The sequence below is a fragment of the Salvelinus alpinus genome, chromosome 2, assembly GCF_045679555.1.
Source record: "Salvelinus alpinus chromosome 2, SLU_Salpinus.1, whole genome shotgun sequence".
Lineage (NCBI taxonomy): Eukaryota > Metazoa > Chordata > Actinopteri > Salmoniformes > Salmonidae > Salvelinus > Salvelinus alpinus.
This window is the reverse complement of record NC_092087.1, coordinates 51,535,601-51,560,337: the sequence shown is the minus strand read 5'-3', so window position 1 is coordinate 51,560,337 and position 24,737 is coordinate 51,535,601. Positions and strand designations below refer to the sequence as shown.

General features: G+C 40.5%; 1 protein-coding gene across 4 annotated transcripts in view; it reads right to left on the bottom strand.

Moving 5' to 3' along the window:
• Positions 1-21,515, bottom strand: part of slc2a9l2 (solute carrier family 2 member 9, like 2) — a 264,735-nt gene extending 243,220 nt beyond the window's left edge. The window contains exons 1-3 of one of the 4 annotated variants that reach the window (XM_071384159.1): positions 21,396-21,515; positions 13,872-13,983; positions 7,417-7,521 (exon numbers count right to left, since the gene is read on the bottom strand). In XM_071384159.1, coding sequence (XP_071240260.1) covers positions 7,417-7,521; positions 13,872-13,955 — 189 coding nt within the window. In that variant the 5' untranslated portion in view covers positions 13,956-13,983; positions 21,396-21,515. Of the gene's footprint in view, positions 1-7,416; positions 7,522-13,871; positions 13,984-19,859; positions 20,018-21,395 lie in introns of those variants that run through there. The other 3 variants (XM_071384136.1, XM_071384142.1, XM_071384150.1) reach the window with 3 other exon arrangements.
• Between the last annotated feature and the right edge of the window lie 3,222 nt (positions 21,516-24,737).

Below are 24,737 nucleotides of genomic sequence, written 5' to 3'. Positions count from 1 at the left end.
TGTTGCTCCATAAGCCTCGCCTGTTTTGGTGTATTTTACTTGTAATATCTAGGTATGTCATTTACAACAAAATACTTATCAATCATGATCTGTCTCTAAGACACAGGTTGTTATGGAATTGATGTCCTCCGGAAAAATATTGACTTCTGCAGAGGACGTTCCCCTCATTCTAAAACAAATCAAGTTACCTGTGGGAAGCGTAAAAACAAACACAAAGCCAGCACTGAGTGAACAATGACAGACAAACCAAACAACAAAAGCTGTGTTTCCGTCTCAAAAGGGATGATGGCTCTTCTTGAGTCATGAACAATTTCAAGGGCTACACACATTTCACACTTGTTCCCATCAAAGTGGAGAATTAGAGGCCAGTACCATACAACAGTAAATCAACACTATTTTTCTGCCAGTTGGTATAGCTCCCTTGTGATGTCTTGCTTATGTGCCAAATAGAAACATTAGGAAATCCTAAGGCTAGCAGACTGAAATTCTCTAAGCCTGAAATACCATTCACCTACAGTACCTAAAAGGAAAAGGTGATGGCATCTCCCAAGAAGACTGCAACAACACATGTTTTTTTCTAATGCATAGGTTAATATAATTAAGAGCTGGTGCATTTGGACCGCAATCGGTCTTTGCCAAAGCTTTTTCCACTCACCTCCCTCTGCTAGATTCTAGTCTCCGACTGAAAATCTCACTTCTGGAGTTCTGTGGTCGAATATATCAGAACAATATCTCAAAAACCCAAAACGGCTCCAGACGGAGAAGGAGATTATTTTCTGAACTTTCCATCTATAATTTAGATTTGATTAGAAGAAAGTCAAGATACTTGGAAGAAACTTTCCAGAGGAGAATTTGTGGTCATCGGGTACATTAATAGCCCACATGACAGGACATTACATTCAACATTAGAGTGCAACACAGGAGGTTGGTGGCACCTTAATTGGGGAGAACAGGCTCCTGGTAATGACTGGAGTGGAATCATTGGAATGGTATCAAAAATATCAAAACACATGGTTTCCAGGTGTGTGATGCCATTCCATTTGCACAGTTCCGGCCATTAATATGAGCCGCTCACCCATCAGCAACCTCCTGTGAAAGTGCATTTATTAAAGCATTCATGAAAGGTGACGAAAGGAGCTCAGAAGGGTTGGTGGTGCCTAATTGGACAGGGTGAACAAAGTGGCAACCCTCAGCTGTTCCTGTACACTCTTAGGGTTTTCACATGTAGTCCTCTTAAAATATATATATATATATACACACACACACACACACACACACACACACACACACACACACACACATACATACATACATACAGTGGGGAGAACAAGTATTTGATACACTGCCGATTTTGCAGGTTTTCCTACTTACAAAGCATGTAGAGGTCTGTAATTTTTATCATAGGTACACTTCAACTATGAGAGACGGAATCTAAAACAAAAATCCAGAAAATCACATTGTATGATTTTTAAGTAATTAATTTGCATTTTATTGCATGACATAAGTATTTGATACATCAGAAAAGCAGAACATAATATTTGGTACAGAAACCTTTGTTTGCAATTACAGAGATCATACGTTTCCTGTAGTTCTTGACTAGGTTTGCACACACTGCAGCAGGGATTTTGGCCCACTCCTCCCTACAGATCTTCTCCAGATCCTTCAGGTTTCGGGGCTGTCGCTGGGCAATACGGACTTTCAGCTCCCTCCAAAGATTTTCTATTGGGTTCAGGTCTGGAGACTGGCTAGGCCACTCCAGGACCTTGAGATGCTTCTTACGGAGCCACTCCTTAGTTGCCATGGCTGTGTGTTTCGTGTCGTTGTCATGCTGGAAGACCCAGCCACGACCCATCTTCAATGCTCTTACTGAGGGAAGGAGGTTGTTGGCCAAGATCTCGCGATACATGGCCCCATCCATCCTCCCCTCAATACGGTGCAGTCGTCCTGTCCCCTTTGCAGAAAAGCATCCCCAAAGAATGATGTTTCCACCTCCATGCTTCACGGTTGGGATGGTGTTCTTGGGGTTGTATTCATACTTCTTCTTCCTCCAAACACGGCGAGTGGAGTTAGACCAATAAGCTCTATTTTTGTCTCATCAGACCACATGACCTTCTCCCATTCCTCCTCTGGATCATCCAGATGGTCATTGGCAAACTTCAGACAGGCCTGGACATGCACTGGCTTAAGCAGGGGGACCTTGCGTGCGCTGCAGGATTTTAATCCATGACGGCGTAGTGTGTTACTAATGGTTTTCTTTGAGACTGTGGTCCCAGCTCTCTTCAGGTCATTGACCAGATCCTGCCGTGTAGTTCTGGGCTGATCCCTCACCTTCCTCATGATCATTGATGCCCCACGAGGTGAAATCTTGCATGGAGCCCCAGACCGAGGGTGATTGACCGTCATCTTGAACTTCTTCCATTTTCTAATAATTGCGCCAACAGTTGTTTCCTTCTCACCAAGCTGCTTGCCTATTGTCCTGTAGCCCATCCCAGCCTTGTGCAGGTCTACAATTTTATCCCTGATGTCCTTACACAGCTCTCTGGTCTTGGCCATTGTGGAGAGGTTGGAATCTGTTTGATTGAGTGTGTGGACAGGTGTCTTTTATACAGGTAACGAGTTCAAACAGGTGCAGTTAATACAGGTAATGAGTGGAGAACAGGAGGGCTTCTTAAAGAAAAACTAACAGGTCTGTGAGAGCCGGAATTCTTACTGGTTGGTAGGTGATCAAATACTTATGTCATGCAATAAAATGCAAATTAATTATTTTAAAATCATACAATGTGATTTTCTGGATTTTTGTTTTAGATTCCGTCTCTCACAGTTGAAGTGTACCTATGATAAAAATTACAGACCTCTACATGCTTTGTAAGTAGGAAAACCTGCAAAATCGGCAGTGTATCAAATACTTGTTCTCCCCACTGTACATACATACATACATACATACATACATACATACATACATACATACATACATACATACATACATACAGTTGAAGTCGAAAGTTTACATACATTTACATTTAAGTCATTTAGCAGACGCTCTTATCCAGAGCGACTTACCTTAGCCAAGTATATTTAAACTAAATTTTTTCACAATTCCTGACATTTAATCCTGGTAAAAATTAGTTGAAAAGTTGCTAATTAGCTAAAACGCTAAAGTTGTCCTTGATGAGATTTGAACTTATGTAACCAGCAACCTCTGGGTTGCTAGACGGTTGCATGAAATGCTCCCGAGTGGTGCAGCGGTCTAAGGCACTTCATCTCAGGGCAAGAGGTTTCACTGCAGTCCCTGGTTTGAATCCAGGCTGAATCACATCCGGCCGTGATTGGGAGTCCCATAGGGCGGCGCACAATTGACCCAGCGTAGTCCAGGTTTGGCTGGGGTAGGCCGTCATTGTAAATAAGATTTACATCTATTTGATTTTTTTTTTTCAATTCAGTCTGGTATGAGAACGGTAGCCCCTATCTGCAAAAGCAGGGTGTCTGCGGAAAGCTGTGTATCTTGGTGTCTGCGGAAAGCTGTGTATCTTGGATATTGATCGGTGCCTTCAAATCTTCGGTATGACTTACTATCATATATGGCCATACAAATTTATAAGGGAAGGTCGAGCCGATGACCTCATTTCAAGATGGCTGCTACCTACATTCCGGTTAGCGTAGTGAAACAAACTAAATAAACACGTAATACGTTGATAGACACCGAAAGCCGGGACTCCACGTTGATACACACTGAAATCCGGGACTCCACAGATCATGAGGATATCTTATTTGTCTGCCTGTGACCTGCCATTATTGATCACCAGCCCCGAGTCAGAATGTTTATTTTACACAACGTTTTCACCAAATATCTTACAAGGTAAGCTTCGATTTGGTCAATGTTATCTGATGATGTATGACCTAATGGCAACATCGAATGTCCACCGAGTGAAAATATCTTTGCGTATATCAAAAATATGATGTTGCCTGCTTACGCACTGTACTTATCCATATCCTTTGTAAGTCCCGACACCACCACAATGTTTGCGAAAGGTTGTTTTTGTAGAAATTTTGTTTTTATAGTGAACAATAACTTTTAGGCACATCCAGTGTGCAAAAACAGTGCAATTACCACATTCAGACACTTTGGAGAGGTTGAAAAGACACTTGAACGTACCCTGGATACCCCATAACACCACCACAATGTTTGAGTGAGGTTGATATGGTTGAAATTGTGTTTTTATACTGAACAAATAGCATTTATGGATTGCAAATATGTAATAGCACTGGAATTATCACATTTACAGACATACACCACTTTGGAGAGGTTTAGGGAAACTTGTACATTTCCCATGACCACATCTGACACAAATCTACATTTTGCCATTACATTTAAGAAGTTTTAAGTAACCATCTGTCTTATGTAGCCATATCAAAACGTAACATATCATACTAATTTGAGTGTCCCGGATTTAAGTTTACTATGTTATGTCTAGTCTATTAGACCAGTCCATGTATTCACTGCCCTTGCCTTTGAATTATGACTTTTTTCCTGACTTTTGCCAGTTCAACTCATCTATTTTGTGGTCCGAGTCCTCTTTGAATACACATTGCTATGTTGAGAAAGGAACCAAGATATTTTTCCAAAATTCCCTCAATGCACACTGTATATCTCCTTACATTTTGGAAGCTAATAGATTCCATTTAGCTATACATAATAATTGTAATCAGAGGAAACTGTTAGCATGTAAATATTATTGGTAACAGAATAAATAGCAGAAGAACACCGTCTGAAGTCGGTACAGCCGATCTGCCAACTTCTGTCTGTTGCATCCGAACCGTTTGGGCCACACACTAATATGACCGTCTGTGCAAAGGTGCGATTCTCACGAACATGTACATGTTGGTAGTTCTGCTCTAGGACGCCCACAGGCCTTACAAGAATCGTCTGAAGGTCCCCCGGTACAAGTTGAAAAAAATGAATGGAAGTACTGTATATACAGTATGGAACTGTTTAATGCCAAAAATATGGGGTTAAATACATGTCAGAAAAACAAATGTATGTTTTCTGATCTCAGATATAGGAGACCCTTGATATTTTTTTGAGACTGTTATTCAATATGGGTTTTTTTCCATCAAAACATCTTTTTAAATATATTTTGGGATACTTTTTAAAAATTCAAAATAATTTAGCTAAAAGGTCCTTGGTATGACCTTAAAACAATTCCATATCCTGTAGCTTAGTAGAACACCCACCCAACCCCCGGCATAGACAGGGCTTAGACTCTGATGGGTTAAGAAGCCCATCATATGTATGTGGGTACAAAGCTGGATACCGGTAAACCTATGGCATATGGGTTAATTAGCTGGGTAGGTAGGATCAGATGATAAGATGATGTCCTTGCCATTTTTTGTGAGTAAAGAAACAAAAATGGTGTGTGTGTGCGCGTGTGTTTGGAGGGTTGTGGCAGACCCAATAAACAAACAAAAAACTATGATGATTACTGAGCTTTTCCATTTACTTTTGTCGAGCATGGATGGGCAATCTAATCTGGGCCTTGTTTCCTTGCTGCGATGTAACTTAAGCATTACGATGATTGTACAAGATACTTCGTTATTTACGAGCCAACTTTTTAAATAGTGTTTCCCAAACAAGTACAGAGTGAACCTGTAAGTGCCACAGCTAAAAGCATTGTTGGGGCCGTGTTCGGTTTTTCACATGATTCCGTTGGAGGAGCTGTCCAGCTCACTAGCGCTGAAATCGTTGGGGGAGCTGTCCAGCTCACTAGTGCTGAAATCGATGCAGCTTGCATCATATGAAAACACAACTAATAGCCCACATGAAACGTAGGATAGACCTATACATTTCACAGAATTGTTTTTATGAATTAAAATTTAAAAAATAACACCATAATCTACCTTTTCGTCATGTAATGTTCAATGATTTCAAGATTTGAACCCCGGACGTCTTCTTGCCTCTACAGTGCTTTTAGCACACTGCACCTCAATAGATCTGTCGTCTCCGATAGTGTCCTTTTATACAGTACCTAACCCTCTACCTCACACATTTTGGTTTTTCAGTCTAAGTATCTCCTCTCGTGGGAGCCTGTATTTTTTAAGAATAGCCCCATCATTGTGAGTCTGCAATGGGCTCAGTTTGGTGCGAATATGCGCATTATATACACCAACTGACTGCGCGGATGGATAATTTGAAATACACAGCATTCCGAAAGTATTCAGACCCCTTGACTTTTTCCACACTTTGTTACGTTACAGCCTTATTCACAAATGTATTAAATCGTTTTTTCCCCTGCTCAATCTACACATAACACCCCATAATGACAAAGCAAAAACAGGTTTTTAGAATTTGTGTGCCTGTGTTAACATTTTGAATATTTTTGTTCTTTGGATTCAGCACCCGATCTAAGTTTATATAAAGTGGAGTCAAGCACGTTGTTAATCTTTTCATGAAATATTACATTACATAGATCCTATAAATTACCCAAATTAAACATGTATGATCATGCCCATTCACACAAAACACATTCATTGTTTTAGAATTATATCTTCTGAGGTAAGGCAGAAAAGAAGCCGAACAACGCACTTTGGCTGCTCTACGAGTGGTCTGGATCACTTATAGATGAGCGAAAGAGCCACTTTACTAACAAAGGCTCTGAGAAACACATTGGCTACGAAAGATACACTGTACATCATAATATGGTTCTAACAATGCTCTTAACGCTACAAAGGCTCTAGGAAACGAGGCCCTGGTCTGTTTCCCAAATGATGGGAATCCCATAGGATTGCAGTTTAGAATATGAACCTTTTACAACTGTATCTAAAGTAACCCGTTAAAAGTTGAACCAAGGCCTCCCGGGTGGCGCAGTGCTAGCTGTGTCACCAGAGACTCTGGGTTCGAGCCCAGGCTCTGTCGCAGCCGGCCGCGACCGGTAGGTCCATGAGGCGACGCACAATTGGCCTAGCGTCGTTAGGGAGGGTTTGGCCGGTAGGGATATCATTGTCTCATCGCGCACTAGCGACTCCTGTGGCAGGCCGGGCGCAGTGCACGCTGACCAGGTCGCTAGGTGTACGGTGTTTCCTCCGACACATTGGTGCGGCTGGCTTCCGGGTTGGATGCACGCTGTGTTAAGAAGCAGTGCGGCTTGGTTGGGTTGTGTTTCAGAGGATGCATGGCTCTCGACCTTTGTCTCTCCCGAGCCCGTACAGGAGTTGTAGCGATGAGACAAGACAGTAACTAACAATTGGATACCATGAAATTGGGGAGAAAAAAAACACAAAAATGGTTGAGCCATTAAAGTACAGCTGGTCTATTATACTTTTTTTGAAGAGTGATAACAAGGTGTCACAAGGGGAAATCAATGTTAGGTGACACCAAATGCTACAAGAGTACGTCCAAAGTGACACAATAAATAGACTCACCAGTGCAGGAGCGTTGACGACAGACAGGTTGTAGCCATAGAGATAAGATGACCCAAGGGCACCAAAGAACGCTGCATTCACCAGACAGGCAGTGATGCGCTGTGGCTAAAAAAACACATACCACATTAAAGCCATTTCAGAGGTCATGTCATTGTACAGTTGCATTTCATATACAATCCAATCAAGGTCAGAGTGAGACCCAGGCATATTCTTACAAGGACAATCCATTGATGTATCTGGGCCTCCCCGTATAATATAACGAGTTTATATAATGTGTCATTACATACCTATTTGAAGGTTTGTGTCGAATTTGAATCGGGTTTTTAGGGCAGTGCTAAAGTGATCTTAGAAGTAAACAGCGGCTTTGAGAATGATGATCGCATGCAATGATGACGGAAAAAATGACTAGGTATCCCCTCCTTACCCCCGTCACTGTCCATTTCTTGTTTTTAAACGATGAGAGAAGTGCTACACCTGGTGGAGAGAGATTGTAAGACAGAAATAGTTGCTTTATGCGTGCTGTACGTTACGACATGACACGTCAAGATGTAACGGAGGGTCAGTTTTTTCAACTTTTCTCCAATACTATAGAGCCATTACCATGTCGATCAACGCTTGAATAGAAACCTAGTTCACACCCCGGATTTGGAAGTCAACAGTCCCATTAGTTTTCTTTGTAGCCTCGTTTGAATGTCGCGCTTACGCAAATTTGTACGGAATGGGGTTAATGTTAGCTAGCTATATTATTTGTCTGTCTGCACGTAGCTATTGAAAAGGAAAACAACATCCTTCAGCTCAATTTATTAACTGCATCCATGCCTGTTGGATAAAGCAATAACCCTCAGTGCATGACCAGTGAAAACACAATGAATACTCGTTTTACAAAAGGAAAAAAACAGCATACCGGTAGCTAAAGTGCTAGGTAGCTAAGCTGCATTGCTAGCAAATTGCTAAAAACAACAGAGAGCTAACGTTGGCTAGCTATAGCAGCTCGTGCTCAAGATTATAGGGAACATTCTATTAAGCTTGTATACAAAATAACATTCAAAAACTGAATTCCAACATAAATAAAGTTGACGATATTGTATCTATATTTAGTGGGAATAGAGTGATATTTACAAAATGTTATCACAGGATAAACAGAGCAGATATAGACAAGCCTACCTTTCTCCAACATGTGTGAAGGAAGAGAACGTGAAATGGGCTACGCAAGAGGTTCAAGGTGGGAAATGGATCAAACCATTCCACATGTTTTGAACAACAATTTTTCTTATACCTGCTCTGCTAAATTCACCTGACAGATAAATATTTGCATGGATTTTATAAATAATAGACCAACATAGTCACGGTAAAATAACATGGCAATACCAAATATACCGAAACAAAATAACACCTAAAGTGACCTGATTGACCAGTCCACTAATCACCAGCTAAATCAAATGAGTGTCATACCACTGGTGTCAAAGGGAAGGCATACATACCTCTGGTGTGATTTTGTAGACTGCAGGGGACCACTAGGGAAGGGTGGAGGGGTTGTTTATTATAATTGAAAATGACCCCCAAAAATAAAATGGACAAAATGGAATAGTGACCAGTGACCAGTGACCAGACTGAAATGCTGTAGATTTGAAAAAATAATATGCTTATGGTCAAATTAACTGTACTGTTTTAAATGGCACTTTGAACATGTATACCCATATCACAGTGGGTTACAGAAATAGTCCATTGTGTAAATTACCATAAAAGACAGTGGTGTTGTATTAGCCTGACACAGTGTTACACTCATTGATACTAAAGTGTTGGACAAATAAAAAGTTACTTAAAGAAGTGTAGAGAAAACCTTAGTTCACAAAGCAAAAGTTGCAAGCATTCTGAAGAAGGCCAGAATGGGTGAAACTTCAATGATTTCCATTATTTTTTAATGGGATTGAGTATCAGACAAGAAAATAGGCATATGCTAAAATGTAAATGAACAAATTGTTACCAGGTGATTAATCTCTATTAACCCAGAAGTTACATTTTTGTAATTTGGTCAGCTGTGTGATTAACTTGCCCACGGAAGACTATCACGTGATATAATTATTTATCCTCCGATATTCTATTTATTATTAGGGTATATTAACTTTATATCCACTGAATGGTGGATAAAGATGACACTCACAATGGGCAAAGATGGTGAGCAGCAGGGCGCAGACTCATGCTAAGTGCTTGAAATGCTCTAAGGCTTCTAAGAAACATGATTCCTCTGGTGGAATCAGCACTTCCAAATCAAATACAATTATATTTGTCACATGCGCCGAATACAACAGGTGTAGACTTTACCGTGAAATGCTTACTTACAAGGCCTTTCCCAACAATGGAAAGCAGAAACAATAACGAGGCTATATACAGTGGCTTGCGAAAGTATTCACCCACCTTGGCATTTTTCCTATTTTAAATAGATTAAAATAGATTTTTGGGGGGTTTGTATCATTTGATTTACACAACATGCCTACCACTTTGAAGATACAAAATATTACAAAATTGTGAAATAAGAAAATACATTTAAAAAAAACAGAAAACTTGAGCGTGCATAACTATTCACCCCCCCCCAAAGTCAATACTTTGTAGAGCCACATTTTGCAGCAATTACAGTTGCAAGTCTCTTGGGGTATGTCTCTATAAGCTTGGCACATCTAGCCACAGGTATTTTTAAGTCATACCACAGATTCTCAATTGGATTGAGGTCTGGTCTGGGCTTTGACTAAACCATTCCAAGACATTTAAATGTTTCCCCTTAAACCACTCAAGTGTTGCTTTATCAATATGCTTAGGGTCATTGTCCTGCTGGAAGGTGAACCTCCATCCCAGCCTCAAATCTCTGAAAGACAAACAGGTTTCCCTCAATCATTTCCCTGTATTTAGCGCCATGTATTTAGCGTTTTCCTTGATGGCCAAAAAGCTCAATTTTAGTCTCATCTAACCAGAGTACCTTCTTCCATTTATTTGGGGAGTCTCCCACATTTCTTTTGGCAAACACCAAACATGTTTGCTTATTTTTTTCTTTAATAACTTCTTCGGGATCGGTGTCCCTTCCACTGGATGGTTGAGCTAATGTAGTTGAGCTAATGCGATTAGCATGAGGTTGTGAGTATTTCCCAGGACATCTGATATTGGCAGAAAGCTTAAATTTTTGTCAATCTAACTGCACTGTCCAATTTTCAGTAGCTATTACAGTGAAAGAATACCATGCTATTGTTTGAGGAGAGGGCACTATTTTGAACATGAAAAGTTATTAATAAACAAATTTGGCACGTTTAGGTAGTCTTGATACAACATTTTTAACAGATGGCTTTTTTCTGGCCACTCTCCCGTAAAGCCCAGCTCTGGGGAGTGTACGACTTAAAATGGTCGTATGGACAGATACTCCAATCTCCGCTGTGGAGCTTTGCAGCTCCTTCAGGGTTATCTTTGGTCTCTTTGTTGCCTCTGATTAATGCCCTCCTTGCCTGGTCCGTGAGTTTTGGGTAGGCGGCCCTCTCTTGGCAGGTTTGTTGTGGTGCCAAATTCTTTCCATTTTTCTATAATGGATTTAATAGTGCTCCGTGGGATGTTCAAAGTTCCAGATATTTTTTTATAACCAAACCCTGATCTGTACTTCTCCACAACTTTGTCCCTGACCTGTTTGGAGAGCTCCTTGGTCTTCATGGTGCCCCTTGCTTAGTGGTGTTGCAGACTCTGGGGTCTTTCAGAACAGGTGTATATATACTGAGATCATGTGACAGATCATGTGACACTTAAATAAAGTCCACCTGTGTGCAATCTAACTAATTATGTGACTTCTGAAGGTAATTGGTTGCACCAGATCTTATTTAGGAGCTTCACAGCAAAGGGGGTGAATACATATGCACGCACCACTTTTCCGTTTTTGTTTTTTTGAATTTTTTGAAACAATTTTTATTTATTTTTTACTTCACCAATTTTGACTATATTATGTATGTCCATTACATGAAATCCAAATAAAAAATCAATTTAAATTACAGGTTGTAATGCAACAAAATAGGAAAAATGCCAAGGGGGGTGAATACTTTTGCAAGGCACTGTACATGGAGCACAGGTACCGAGTCAATGTAAAGGGGCACGAGGTAATTGAGGTATTTGAGGTAATATGCCTTCATAAAGTATTCACACCCCTTGACATTTTCCACATTTTTATCTACTACAGCCTTATTTTAAAATGGATTCAATTTAGATTTTTTTGGTCACTGGCCTACACAAAATAACAGTAACCCATAACGTCAAAATGGAATTCGTTTTTTTGAAATTTGTACAAATTAATTACAAATGAAAAGCTGAAATATCTTGAGTCAATAAGTATTCAACCCCTTTCTTATGGCAAGCCTAAATACATTCAGGAGTAAAAATGTACTTAAATGAAATAATAAGTTGCATGGACTCACTCTGTGTGCAATAATAGGGAATATCCCTTTGAGCATGATGAAGTTATTAATTACAATTTGGATGGTGTATCAATATGCCCAGTCACTAAAAAGATACAGGCGTCCTTCCTAACTCAGTTGCCAGAGAGGAAGAAAACCGCTCAGGGATTTCACCATGAGGCCAATTGGGACTTTAAAACAGTTTAATGGCTGTGATAAGAGAAAACTGAGGATGGATTACTCCACAAAACTAACCTAATTGGCAGAGTGAAAAGAAGGAAGCCTGTACAGAATACAAAAATTACAAAACACGCAACAAAACACGCAACTTGTTTGCAACAAGGCACTAAAGTAATACTGCAAAAAATATGGCAAAGCAATTAACTTTTTGTCCTGAATACAAAGTGTTGTATTGGATTTGCCCCAAACATATTACTAAGTACCACTCTCCATATTGTCAAGCATAGTGGTGGCTGAATCATGTTATGGGTATGCTTGTAATATGCAAGGACTGGGGAGTTTTTCAGGATAAAAATGTAATGGAGTTAAGCACAGGCAAAATCCTAGAGGAAAACCTGGTTCATTCTGCTTTCCACCAGACACTGGGAAATTAATTCACCTTTCAGCAGGACAATAACCTAAAACACAAGGCCAAATCTACACTGGAGTTGCTTACCAATGAATGTTTCTGAGTGTCCGAGTTACAATTTTGACATGAATCTACTTGAAAAACTATGGCAAGACCTAAAGATGGTTGTCTAGCAATGATCAACAACTAATTTGACAGAGCTTGAACAATTTTGAGAAGAACGTTGCAAAATTCATGTGTTGAAAGCTCTTACAGACTTACCCAGAAAGACTCGCAGCTGTAATCGCTGCTAAAGGTCCTTCTACAAAGTATTGAATCAGGGGTGTAAATACTTATGTAAATTAGATATTTCTGTATTTAATTTTCAATACATTTGCTAACATTTCTAAATACTTGTTTTCACTTTGTCAATATGGGGTAATGTGTGTAGATGGGTGAGATAAACAATCGATTTAATCCATTTTGAATTCAGGCTGTAACAACAAAATGTGTATTAAGTCAAAGGGTATGTAAATTCTTTATGAAGGCACTGTGGGTAAGGGTATAAGTGACTAGGCAATTGTGTGTGTGTGTGTTGGAGTGTCAGTGTAGTATGTGTGAGTGTGTGGGTACAGTCCAGTGAGTGTGCATAGAGCACGTTGTACATTGAGGAATCTGGGTCTGTCTGGGTCCATCCGGATCACACATGGTAATATAGCTTCTTAGAACAGGTGGTTATATAACCAGCAATTAGAAACACTCTAAACAGTGGATAATCCACACCACATCACATCCAATATCTGATTAGCCCATATAAGTGGGTCATGGTGGAGAAGAATCAGAATGAACCTTGTTATCCAAAGTGTACTGTAACGTGACATAGGTCATTGAGATTACGTGTAAACATATAGTGCCTTCAGAAAGAAGTCACACCCCTTGACTTTTTCCACATTTTGTTGTGTTACAGCCTGAATTTAAAATTGATTACATTTGGATTTTTTTGTCACTGGCCTACACACAATAAATACCCCATAATGTCAAAGTGGAATTCTGTTTTTTGACAATTTTACAAAATAATAGAAAATGAAAAGCTGAAATGTCTTGAGTCAATAAGTATTCAACCCCTTTGTTATTGCAAACCTAAAAAGTCACATAATAAGTTGCATGGGCTCACTTGATGTGCAATAATAGTGTTTAACATGATTTTTAATGACTACCTCATCTCTATACCCCACACATAAAATTCAGGCTGTAACACAACAAAATGTGGAAAAAGTCAAGGGGTGTGAATACTTTCTGAAGACACTGTACAACCATGACCCACATTGGTGTGAGGAACACCCATAACCTCACAAATGAATGATTGAAAAACAATGATTGCACCACATGGTGATAAGCGACCATGTGCTAAGCCATAAACAAAGATACAGTATGACTCCTTTGAAAATATCCAGAAATTACCAACTAACCTTTTCTGTTGACTTCTTGTGGTCTGGTTCAGTATTTTCTATGTTGTTCGGTTCAGGATCTTCGGTTTGCTCTCGCATTTCCATGTTTTACTTCTAATACACTGAAATGACACTGAAGTCAAATGTGGCATTATTCATACTGTTCAAAGGAGCAAACCAGTGTGGTAAGGGAAGTGATTTTAGGGAAGTAGCTTGTGTCTATAAAGAGAAACTATTGTGCTGACATTAAATGAATTAAACATCAGCTTCTACGACCCTAAACACACCAACTCTGTATAAAATGCAGATCATGAGGTGGATAAGTGCAAGAAGTTTCTATTCGATCAAACCAGGAAGTTTCCAGGGGAAGATAAAACACTTTTATTGATCTGTGAGCATGCACAATTGAATCAATTTCCTTCAAAAAGAAAATGGATAGTATGTGCAACAGGAACAAAAAGAAACTCAACTGGATACTAGCTCAGACATAATTGCTCACAGCATGGGCATGAGAAAGAATATTGTGCTTCCTTTAGCCTGGAAATGTCAAGAAGCCATTTTTGATAACTCTTTCCCTGTGAGATCCGGGGCCTTCTGTTTTTTTTGTGCTGGGTTTAAATCAGTCCCTGGTTAGAGGGTAACAATGGAAAAATGCAATGGAACTGGCTTCGAGGTCCAGAGATGAGTTTGAGTGACCTAGACTGTATAACACAGTTCTAAAAATAACCAACTGAACCACACAATCCTATCCTTGGTTACTCTGTGGATGACGAAAGAGCGGTAAAGTCAGTCTGCCATCTGGTGGTTGACAGTATATTGCACTTCTCATAGTTCCTTCATGCCAAACTAGGGGTGGAATTCATTCATGAATTCTACATGAGAGGTGTAAGCCTCCAATTCTGCTTCCCATCACTTCCCTGAAATTTGTTTTTGATGCGCACCATCACCTGTCTTTACACCCATGCTGCTAGACAGCCTGGAATGTTTACGACAACTCTAAATCCAACTTACTTTATACTGATACTCAAAGAATAAGCATTATAATTGGATATAACATCCCATCCTCAACAACCTTGCCCTGACAAGACTGTGTATTTACAGGTAGATTCCACGAAATGACATTGCCACAAGCAGCCCAGCAGATATTGAGAAGAGCGAGGTTGCTCTCAAACAGTCACACAGTACCTGCTAGGGTTTACTTCACTCTCCTACAGCGTGGGAGCCACAGGACGAAAACAGCTCAACGCTCTTACAGTAGTTGAGGAAATTGACCCAATATGCTGTTTACTTTCTGCATCTTCGCCAGATTGCTGAGCGTACCTTTAGTATAAGCCACATTGTTTATTAAATAACTGTTTAAATCACTGATAAGAATAGGAAAATAACTATTCAGTTACTCTGTAGTGACTCCGATCTACATTGAACATAGAGGGAATGATAGCCAATGGTAGGTAGGCATGTTAACTGGCTCAGGAGTTCTGAGTTAGATGCATGGTGTATCTAATTAGGAATCAGCCCGTCAATTGTATTTGAAAAAAACATAGGCTTTTATTGGACATTTTTTTGCATATACATTATTTTTTTTAGTAGTCAAATACAATCTAATGTAACTTTTGGTTTGTGTACTGTTAAAATACTATTTGGTCTCCTCCTCACATCCATCAAATTTTAAGAATGACATGCGTATTTAGGCTACTTATTGCAGCCCATATCTTGACTCAATAAGCCCACACTTTGCATCGGCTTCCCCCCTGGTCCAATGTGTATTGCCTCCCTACACCAATTTTAAATATTATTGTATGCATTAGATAGGGTACCAAGGGGTAACTAGCCCCCCCTCATGTAATTCACATTAAGACCACATGATGTCACCAAAATATTTCCCCAAAACTTTCCCTGGGTGCCACTGCTCTTGCTCAACAAAAATGTCCTCCGTGTCATCACAACTTTTGGAGTTGTTTTAACTAAACGATTTTGTGGTGAGTTGATCCCAAAAAATATGCATTTTGAAAATGTTGCAAATATATTCCAATTAAGTCAGATCTATAATTGTTTAAATATACAAGAAGGAAAGTCTCAAGTGTCACGACTTCCGCTGAAGCCGGCCCCTCTCCTTGTTCGGGTGGCGTTCGGCGGTCGACGTCACCGGCTTTCTAATCACCACCGATCCATGTTTTATTTTCGTTTTGTTTTGTCTGTATTACACACACCTGGTTTCAATTCCCATATCATGTTCCTTATTTAACCCTCTGGCATACCTTTCTGTTCTGTCTGTGATTGTTGTTGTCTTAGTGGTTCGTGTAGGTGTTATTCTGTCTGTATTTTCCTTATTGGAATATTGCTTGCCTTTTTTTGTGCGTAAACTCAGTTGTTTTGCTCAAACCTGTGTCCTGCGCCTGACTCCGCTACATCTCTGCACCCAATTGCTGACATCAAGATAAATAATTCACATGTTTAGAGACAAAAATGTAGATCATTTTTGATTAAAGTAGTAATAGTTTGGATGAGTGTGTTGGGGGAAACTCGCCTCCCCTTCCTAGGGGGTAACTGGCCATGAATGTGTCTGACGTAAAATACATACAAAAATATAATGTGACTTAATTGCAGTTGTAAATGCTTCCACTAGTGACTGATAGCTTTACAGTTAATGTTACTTAATAGTCTTTTAGCTATTTTACATAGCATTTAATGTCATATGCAGTGCATTCTGAAAGGATTCAGACCCCTTGACTTTTTCCACATTTTGTTACGTTACAGCCTTTATTCGAAAATGGATTAAATAAAAACAATTCTTCAATAATCTATACACAAAACCCCATAATGACCAAGCAAAAACAGGTTTAGACATTTTTGCTCATTTATAAAAAAATCCAAAACAGAAATACCTTATTTACATAAGTATTCAGACCCTTCGCTATGAGACTCGAAATTGAGCTCATGTGCATCCTGTTTCAATTGATCATCCTTGAGATGTTTTTACAACTTGATTGGAGTACACATGTGGTAAATTAAAATGATTGGGCATGATTTTGAAAGGCACATACCTGTCTATATAAGGTCCCACAGTTGACAGTGCATGTCAGAGGAAAAACCAAGCCATGAGGTCAAAGGAATTGTCTGTAGAGCTCCGAGACAATATTGTATCGAGGCACAGATCCGGGGAAGGGTACCAAAACATTTCTGAAGCATTGAAGGTCCCCAAGAAGACAGTGGCCTTCATCATTCTTAAATGGAAGAAGTTTGGAACGGTCATGCCTACTCCCGCTCCGGCGCTCGATGTTGCCGGTCTACTAACCATCGGCCCTGGCAATCATCATTAGGCACACCTGCTTCCCATCATTATGCACACCTGCTTCCCATCATTACGCACACTTGGACTTCATCATCACCCTGATTACTCCCTTTATTTAGCCCTTTGTAGCCTGTCATCTGGCAGTATTGTTTTTGTTCACGTCTGTATGCTTCTCCTGTCTTGTTATCTTCATGATTCTTATTATTAAACTCACCTTCTGCACCTGCTTCCTGACTCCCAGCATATACATTACAGAATACTGCCTATTCAAAACACATAGCAGAGAAGTGCCAGTACCATCAGGCCGATGTCTCCTTAGGATACCGGATCAGCCAGCAGGGAGTGGTTATGGATGAGAGGAAGGATCGAGGCAGTCAGGTCATGGCCAGTCCCAACCATCATAAAGGGATTACAACAGTTTTTGGGGTTCTACCGCCGATTCATTAAAAACTTCAGCTCCATCGCCTCACCTCTCTCCTCAAGGGTGGCCCCCGTAAGTTGATGGGAGTCCTGCAGCCGATGAGGCCTTCCGTCTACTGAGTGGGCGTTTCACCTCCACCCGTTGCTCAAACCCAGATCCTACGCTGCCCTTTGTGGTGGAGGTGGATGCCTCAGAAGTGGACGTGGGGGCTGTCCTGTCACAACACCAAGGTAACCCACAAAAATTGTATCCATGTGCATACTACTCTAAAAAAATATATCCTGCAGAGAGAAACTATGACGTAGGCAACTGGGAGCTCCTGGCGATGAAGTTGGCACTAGAGGAGTGGAGACACTGGTTGGAGGGCACCAAGGACCCATTTCTCATCCTCACCAACCATCGGAACCTGGAGTATATATGGACAGCGAGGCGGCTCAACCCACACCAAGCAAGATGGGCCCTTTTCTTCACTAGATTCAACTTCATCCTGTCATACCGCCCAGGTTCAAAGAACATCAAAGCCGATTCCATGTCCCATCTCCACGATTCGGGAGAGGTTCCTGTCCTGAGTGCGCACATCATTCTGCCCTCCCAAAGTGTTGCCCCCGTGCTCTGGGACGTAGACATGGAGATCCACCAGGCTCTGGAGAGGGAACCCACGCCTGCTACCTGCCCTCCGGAGTGCACCTAAGTTCCCACGGAGGTAAGGGATTGACTGCTGACCTGGGCGCATACATCCCTTGCTGCTGGACACCCAGGTATCACCCGCACCATTCAATCCATCGCTGCTAAGTACTGGTGCGCCCACCTTGGCAAAGGACGTCGCCCGCTATGTCTACTCCTGCTCCGTATGTGCTCAAACCAAATCTCCCGGCACGCTTCAGCAGGGAAACTCTTCCCCTTATCATGCCTCAGTGGCCTTGGTTCTATCACTAGCAATTCATGGGACCAGCTTTGCTAGTTAGCAATGACGCTAGTAGTTATCAATGGAGCTTGTCCCATGAATTTGTTTATTTTCTAACGCTTCCGCATTAAATGCTTTCCTTGCTTTAACCTTCCTATATTCATCCTAGACCCAAGCAGGAAGTGTACCCTTCAATCTGTGCAGTGATTTGTTAAGTCAATTTAACGAAAAATACATCATGGCAATACAGCATCATGATAGAACATTCCAAAATACCATGGAAATTATTGCATTACAATACTAGGCAGCCATTGTGAGTGTACCCATGAGTTCACTAATCAAATGTCCAGGGTGAGAGCTTCCAGGCCCTTTTTATTAATTATATTTCTATGAACGGCGCAGAGGGTGTGTGTGGCAGGAGACGGGTAAAAACGCTATATCAGGGACTACAGTTATGCCGCAGCAAGGCAAATTGGTGCTGTGACATCCTCGCGGCAATGGCAAAACGTCATGTAGCGACTTCTAGGTCGAAAATATACAGGCTAGGACAAGATGATTCTAATATCAAAAAATGGGACTAGCAATGCGAGCGAAAATGACTGGAAGTGAATGTTAGCGGTACAGAAAGTTGGCCATCAAACAATCGTTGTGAATTTCATCTAACTACTCAGCAAACACATGCATAACTGTTTAACTGTCATTTTTTTTCATTAAAAAAAAGATCTACAGCCACTTTATTACTTGATTTCCTGACCGCTGATCACATTTTCAATGCTAATCCTGATATGCACACACCGATAAACTCCCGATTAGTGGCTAATATGTGTACCAAAAAGTAATTCGGCACAGAGTCTGTACCCCACCAAGCCACAAAATTCAACATAAAACAAGAGGATAATTTATAGGCAATCTGTTTTGTTGGTAGCCAAGGCACTTTTACAATATTGCAGAGCTCAAGGCAAGGGGCTTCTCCCATTCCTCGATGGTAGCTTGGTGACTCCCTGTTGGAGGTCTGAAAGCTCAGCAGTGGGATATGAAGCTGGAAATTTAATTTACACCCAGAACGGCAGGTTAAACGTATGGCCAAGCAGCTCAAGGATTCAATATGACACTTGCAATAACACAACATACTCACAAATCCACAAACATAACCTCTTGTCCAATACAATCCATGGCTTACTTTCGGTCCCTGGGAAGGCGACCACCACATGATACTAGCTTAGCCATCCGATACATCTACATAGATCATTTTGTGATTCTGTCACTGAAAAAATAACCATGATCCTGGCGTTTATCTACAGTGTGTTACATGAGATATGTGATAACTATGTTTCCATACTCAACGTTACAGTTTAGCTTATACAAAACGCTGCCATAGATTTTTCAACTAACCTGCTCTTGGCGATACTTTCTTTGTTCTCGATTCGGGGGAAAAGCTTAAATAAATGTCTGTGTCTAGTTGCAGGTGTTTCTACAAAAACCAGAGAAAACTCAGAAAGATATTAAACTGGACCTGTTTTGTAACATAACTCACTGTGAAACACTGCCAGACAGATGCATACTCCGGTAATAGATAGTGAGAAAGTTGTACAAATAAATCGGCACACAAGTCGCCAGTGACTTGATAAAGTGATTAGCTAACGTGGCCTGCCTGCTAAATGTACCTGCTAGCTACTAGCTAGCTTCATTGACGAACACAGAGATGGAACTTCTTTTGGGCACTGATCAACAGCGTGTAGCTTTTGCTTTATTTATGATAGTTTGACAGCTTGCTAATGAAGTTGTAGACATGTTCTCATAAATCAGTCCTGAGCGTAGCAGCAGCTGACTCGATACTGTCTGCAGTGCACTGACTTTTCACGCACATATTTCAACTTGAGAAATACTGCACCAAACACCTTAGCTAGATGTAAAATTGTGTAACTAAGACCTCTTCTGCAGAAAAGTCAATATTAATGACAGATTTCTTAATTTATCTTAGCTTAATTCTGACTATTTTGAGGGAGAAATGTTGCTACCGTAACTCAAGAGGGACAAACAACAATAACTGCCAGGGTACAACATAGAAAACATAACACACCCACATCCAACCCCCAAGGGGTGGCAGCGTAGCCTAGTGGTTAGAGCGTTGGACTAGTAACCGAAAAGTTGCAAGTTCAAATCACAAATCTGTTGTTCTGCCCCTGAACAAGTCAGTTAACCGACTGTTCCTAGGCCATCATTGAAAATAAGAATTTGTTCTTAACTGACTTGCCTGGTAAAATATTATAAAAACACACCCCCATGACGCAAGTCTCGTTTTTCTTCATGAGCAGCAGAAAAACCCAGGCGGAATCGGTGAGTATAGCCCTCCTTTAAACCAAAAGATATTGCTGGTAAATGTTCCTGTTCACATGCACACCTAATGTAATATCAAATGTCAAATAATTTTGCTTAATTTAGCCTAGCTCGATCATTGTGGGACTATTCCGTTGGTTTGAATGTACCGGGCATGCTAAATCACACTCATCTCAAGTACTTGAAAGTGTTTAACAAACATTATGAATTTGATCAAGGACTGTATAGTACAGATTGTAAACAACCTCTGCTGTAGTCAAATATCATAAAACCAAATGAACACTTGATATTCCTCCTGATAAGCTCACTCGCTTTACATACAAAATACTTCTCAAAAACAAGATTATTCAAAGACCAAACAATCTGAACTATATTCATGGAGATAATTAGACCCTCTACTAAACCACTTGTGCCAGTGTTACCAGCCAAACACAATCAAAGCCATGGTCAAAGGTTAGCCAATAGGAAATCAAACTAAAAACAAATACAGCCTCTAAAATGCTCATGCAATTTTGAAGGCTCGGATTATTAATGCATTCTCTATATTGACACAGAGAAGGAATGTGACATGAGGTCACTGACTTAACTTACCCACACAAAGACTATTTCCCAGCAGCTTATACAGAGGAAGAGGGAACCTAACACTGACCCTTAAACTATCCTTCTGACAACGAGACAGTACCTGAAAGACATAGTCTTTTAATACTCCCCCTAACAAATGATTAACAGACACTGACTGAGGAAATCACTGTAAGCAAACCCACGCACGCAAGCAGGCATAGTATGGAAGTTGAAACATTTAAAGTTACAATACATGAAAATCATTTTAATAATCTGACGTACACTTGCCCACACATTCTGACACTGACATATGTTTACTGATGGTGCGTTCAAGACAACTCAGAAAGTCGGAACCTCTGAGTTACAATTTGAGTATGTTTTTTGCTTAGAACTTCCTATTGGTTGATTCTGATACTTTCCAAGCGGAAAACTCTGAGCTCATTTTCTACAATGGGTTTCCAAGTTTCGAGCATTAGATTAATTAAACAAATGACCTGGTCTCAAATGCAACCAATAGCATAGGCCAATGGAAGTGTGGAGACAGATTGTACAATATGAGGAGGAAATCATAGTCCTTAAACTTTCCAGTGGCACTGACTCATCCAAACTGTTTTTTCCGCAATTGTATTTAGAAATATTGTGAAAGGCCTTTTAGCTGCTGTTTGCTGTGCACTGACAGCCACATTGACAGCCCCAACTCAACAATCAGCTGTTTGATATTTACCACGCATGCTGCCCAATTGCGGGCTTCCTGAAAGTAGGCCCATGCGCTCGTGATGTGATAAAACACAATCCACAACAACATCAAAAAACTCTCTGGTGTATTATTTTCTATTATTTCATTTATTTCTGTACCAACAGGAGAAAGTATATACATCTATTTAAATGTATCTGCAGCACCTCCAGCACTCTTTCTCGAAGCTATGTTTTCTTCCATGCGCTGTGCTCTCCCCAAGGCAAAAATATTCAATACTTCCTAATATTAATTAAGTGGATTGTGGTCAGTTATTGTGCAGGTAGCAGTGGGTCCTCATTTAAAATACTTCAGCAAAGCTTGCGGAATGCTGCGGAATGTTATGGCATGCTGGAGTGCATACCTTCATAGTACACTGCTCAAATAAATAAAGGGAACACTAAAATAACACATCCTAGATCTGAATGAATGAAATATTCTTATTAAATACTTTTTTCTTTACATAGTTGAATGTGCTGACAACAAAATCACACAAAAATTATCAATGGAAATCAAATTTATCAACCCATGGAGGTCTGGATTTGGAGTCACACTCAAAATTAAAGTGGAAAACCACACTACAGGCTGATCCAACTTTGATGTAATGTCCTTAAAACAAGTCAAAATGAGGCTCAGTAGTGTGTGTGGCCTCCACGTGCCTGTATGACCTCCCTACAACGCCTGGGCATGCTCCTGATGAAGTGGCGGATGGTTTCCTGAGGGATCTCCTCCCAGACCTGGACTAAAGCATCTGCCAACTCCTGGACAGTCTGTGGTGCAACGTGGCGTTGGTGGATGGAGCGAGACATGATGTCCCAGATGTGCTCAATTGGATTAAGGTCTGGGGAACGGGTGGGCCAGTCCATAGCATCAATATCTTCCTCTTGCAGGAACTGCTGACACACTCCAGCCACATGAGGTCTAGCATTGTCTTGCATTAGGAGGAACCCAGGGCCAACCGCACCAGCATATGGTCTCACAAGGGGTCTGAGGATCTCATCTCGGTACCTAATGGCAGTCAGGCTACCTCTGGCAGACTCTGTCTCATGCTACCACTAGAGTCCAGCGACGGTGGGTTTGTACCCATAGGCGACGTTGTTGCCGGTGATGTCTGACGAGGACCTGCCTTACAACAGGCCTACAAGCCCTCAGTCCAGCCTCTCTCAGCCTATTACGGACAGTCTGAGCACTGATGGAGGGATTGTACCTGTCCTGCAGGTGTGTTGTTCGGATGTACCGATCCTGTGCAGGTGTTGGTACACATGGTCTGCCACTGCGAGGATGATCAACTGTCCGTCCTGTCTCCCTGTAGCGCTGTCTTAAGCGTCTCACAGTACGGACATTGCAATTTATTGCCCTGGCCACATCTTCAGTCCTAATGCCTCCTTGCAGCATGCCTAAGGCACGTTCACGCAGATGAGCAGGGACCCTGGGTATCTTTCTTTTGGTGTTTTTCAGAGTCCGTAGAAAGGCCTCTTTAGTGTCCTAAGTTTTCATAACTGTGACCTTAATTGCCTACCGTCTGTAAGCTGTGTCTTAACGATCGTTCCACAGGTGCATGTTCATTAATTGTTTATGGTTCATTGAACAAGCATGGGAAACAGTGTTTAAACCCCTTAGAATGAAGATCTGTGAAGTTATTTGGATTTTTACAAATTATCTTTGAAAGACAGGGTTCTCTTAAAACATGCTATTCTGTTCTTTTGAAATAAATTGTCTTAGTATTATGTTTTTATGACCTTGCTAAACAAAATATTAATGGATTTCTTTGTGATTGTGTATGTAAAATGTATTGATTAGACTGGCGGCTATTGGTAGGCTACTCATTGATTCCCCGGCTATTCTACTGTTAATATGCATATGGTGCAGCAGTCCTTCAAGGCACTTTGAGGAAGAAATGCTCAGAAAGTTTTTGTATTTTATGATATTTAATTCAATGTAGGCCTACTGCTAGAATGTAAAATACACATATTTAGGAAAAGTCAGGGACAGGTGGGTTCAAGGTTTTTATTGAAATTAAGTTATTGAAATGTCATGGAGCTGTAGGCCTTAGAGTCCTGTTTACTGTAGCTGTTTTAACTTAACTTACTTATTGGCATAAAGGCCTACTTCAGTATACAGTATATCAATCATTCATTCATTTGTTCATGTCATCACACTACATACAAGTCGTCCATGTCTTTAAATACAGTCAAGCATTTTAGTTATAAAATGAAGTAACAAAGGGAGCCTTGAATAATTAAACAATGAATAAACCGCAACAAGTTGGCTAAAGTGATTGAATTCACAAATGCATTTGACAGTTTTTAATATTGGCTGTACTAGAGACTTTAAAAAGTTTTTTTGTTAGAACAGACTATATGGGATTCATTATAATTTGTTTGTAAATTATTATTGTATTTGTTGTGCTGTTTATATTGTTAGAAATGTAGTTTAATTAAATTGATTAATATTATGGTGTTTCTATTCCAAGAAAAACAAAAATGCATTTTACAGTAGCCTATGTAGGCCTCAGTGTTTCCGTTATGGTCACATATGGCGCTGTACAATGTGACCGGTCGGGAGTAGGCTACTAAGCGACTGCGAGTGAAGACCAAAATAATCCTAACATTTCCACAGCCTAATTGTAGGCTAACCAA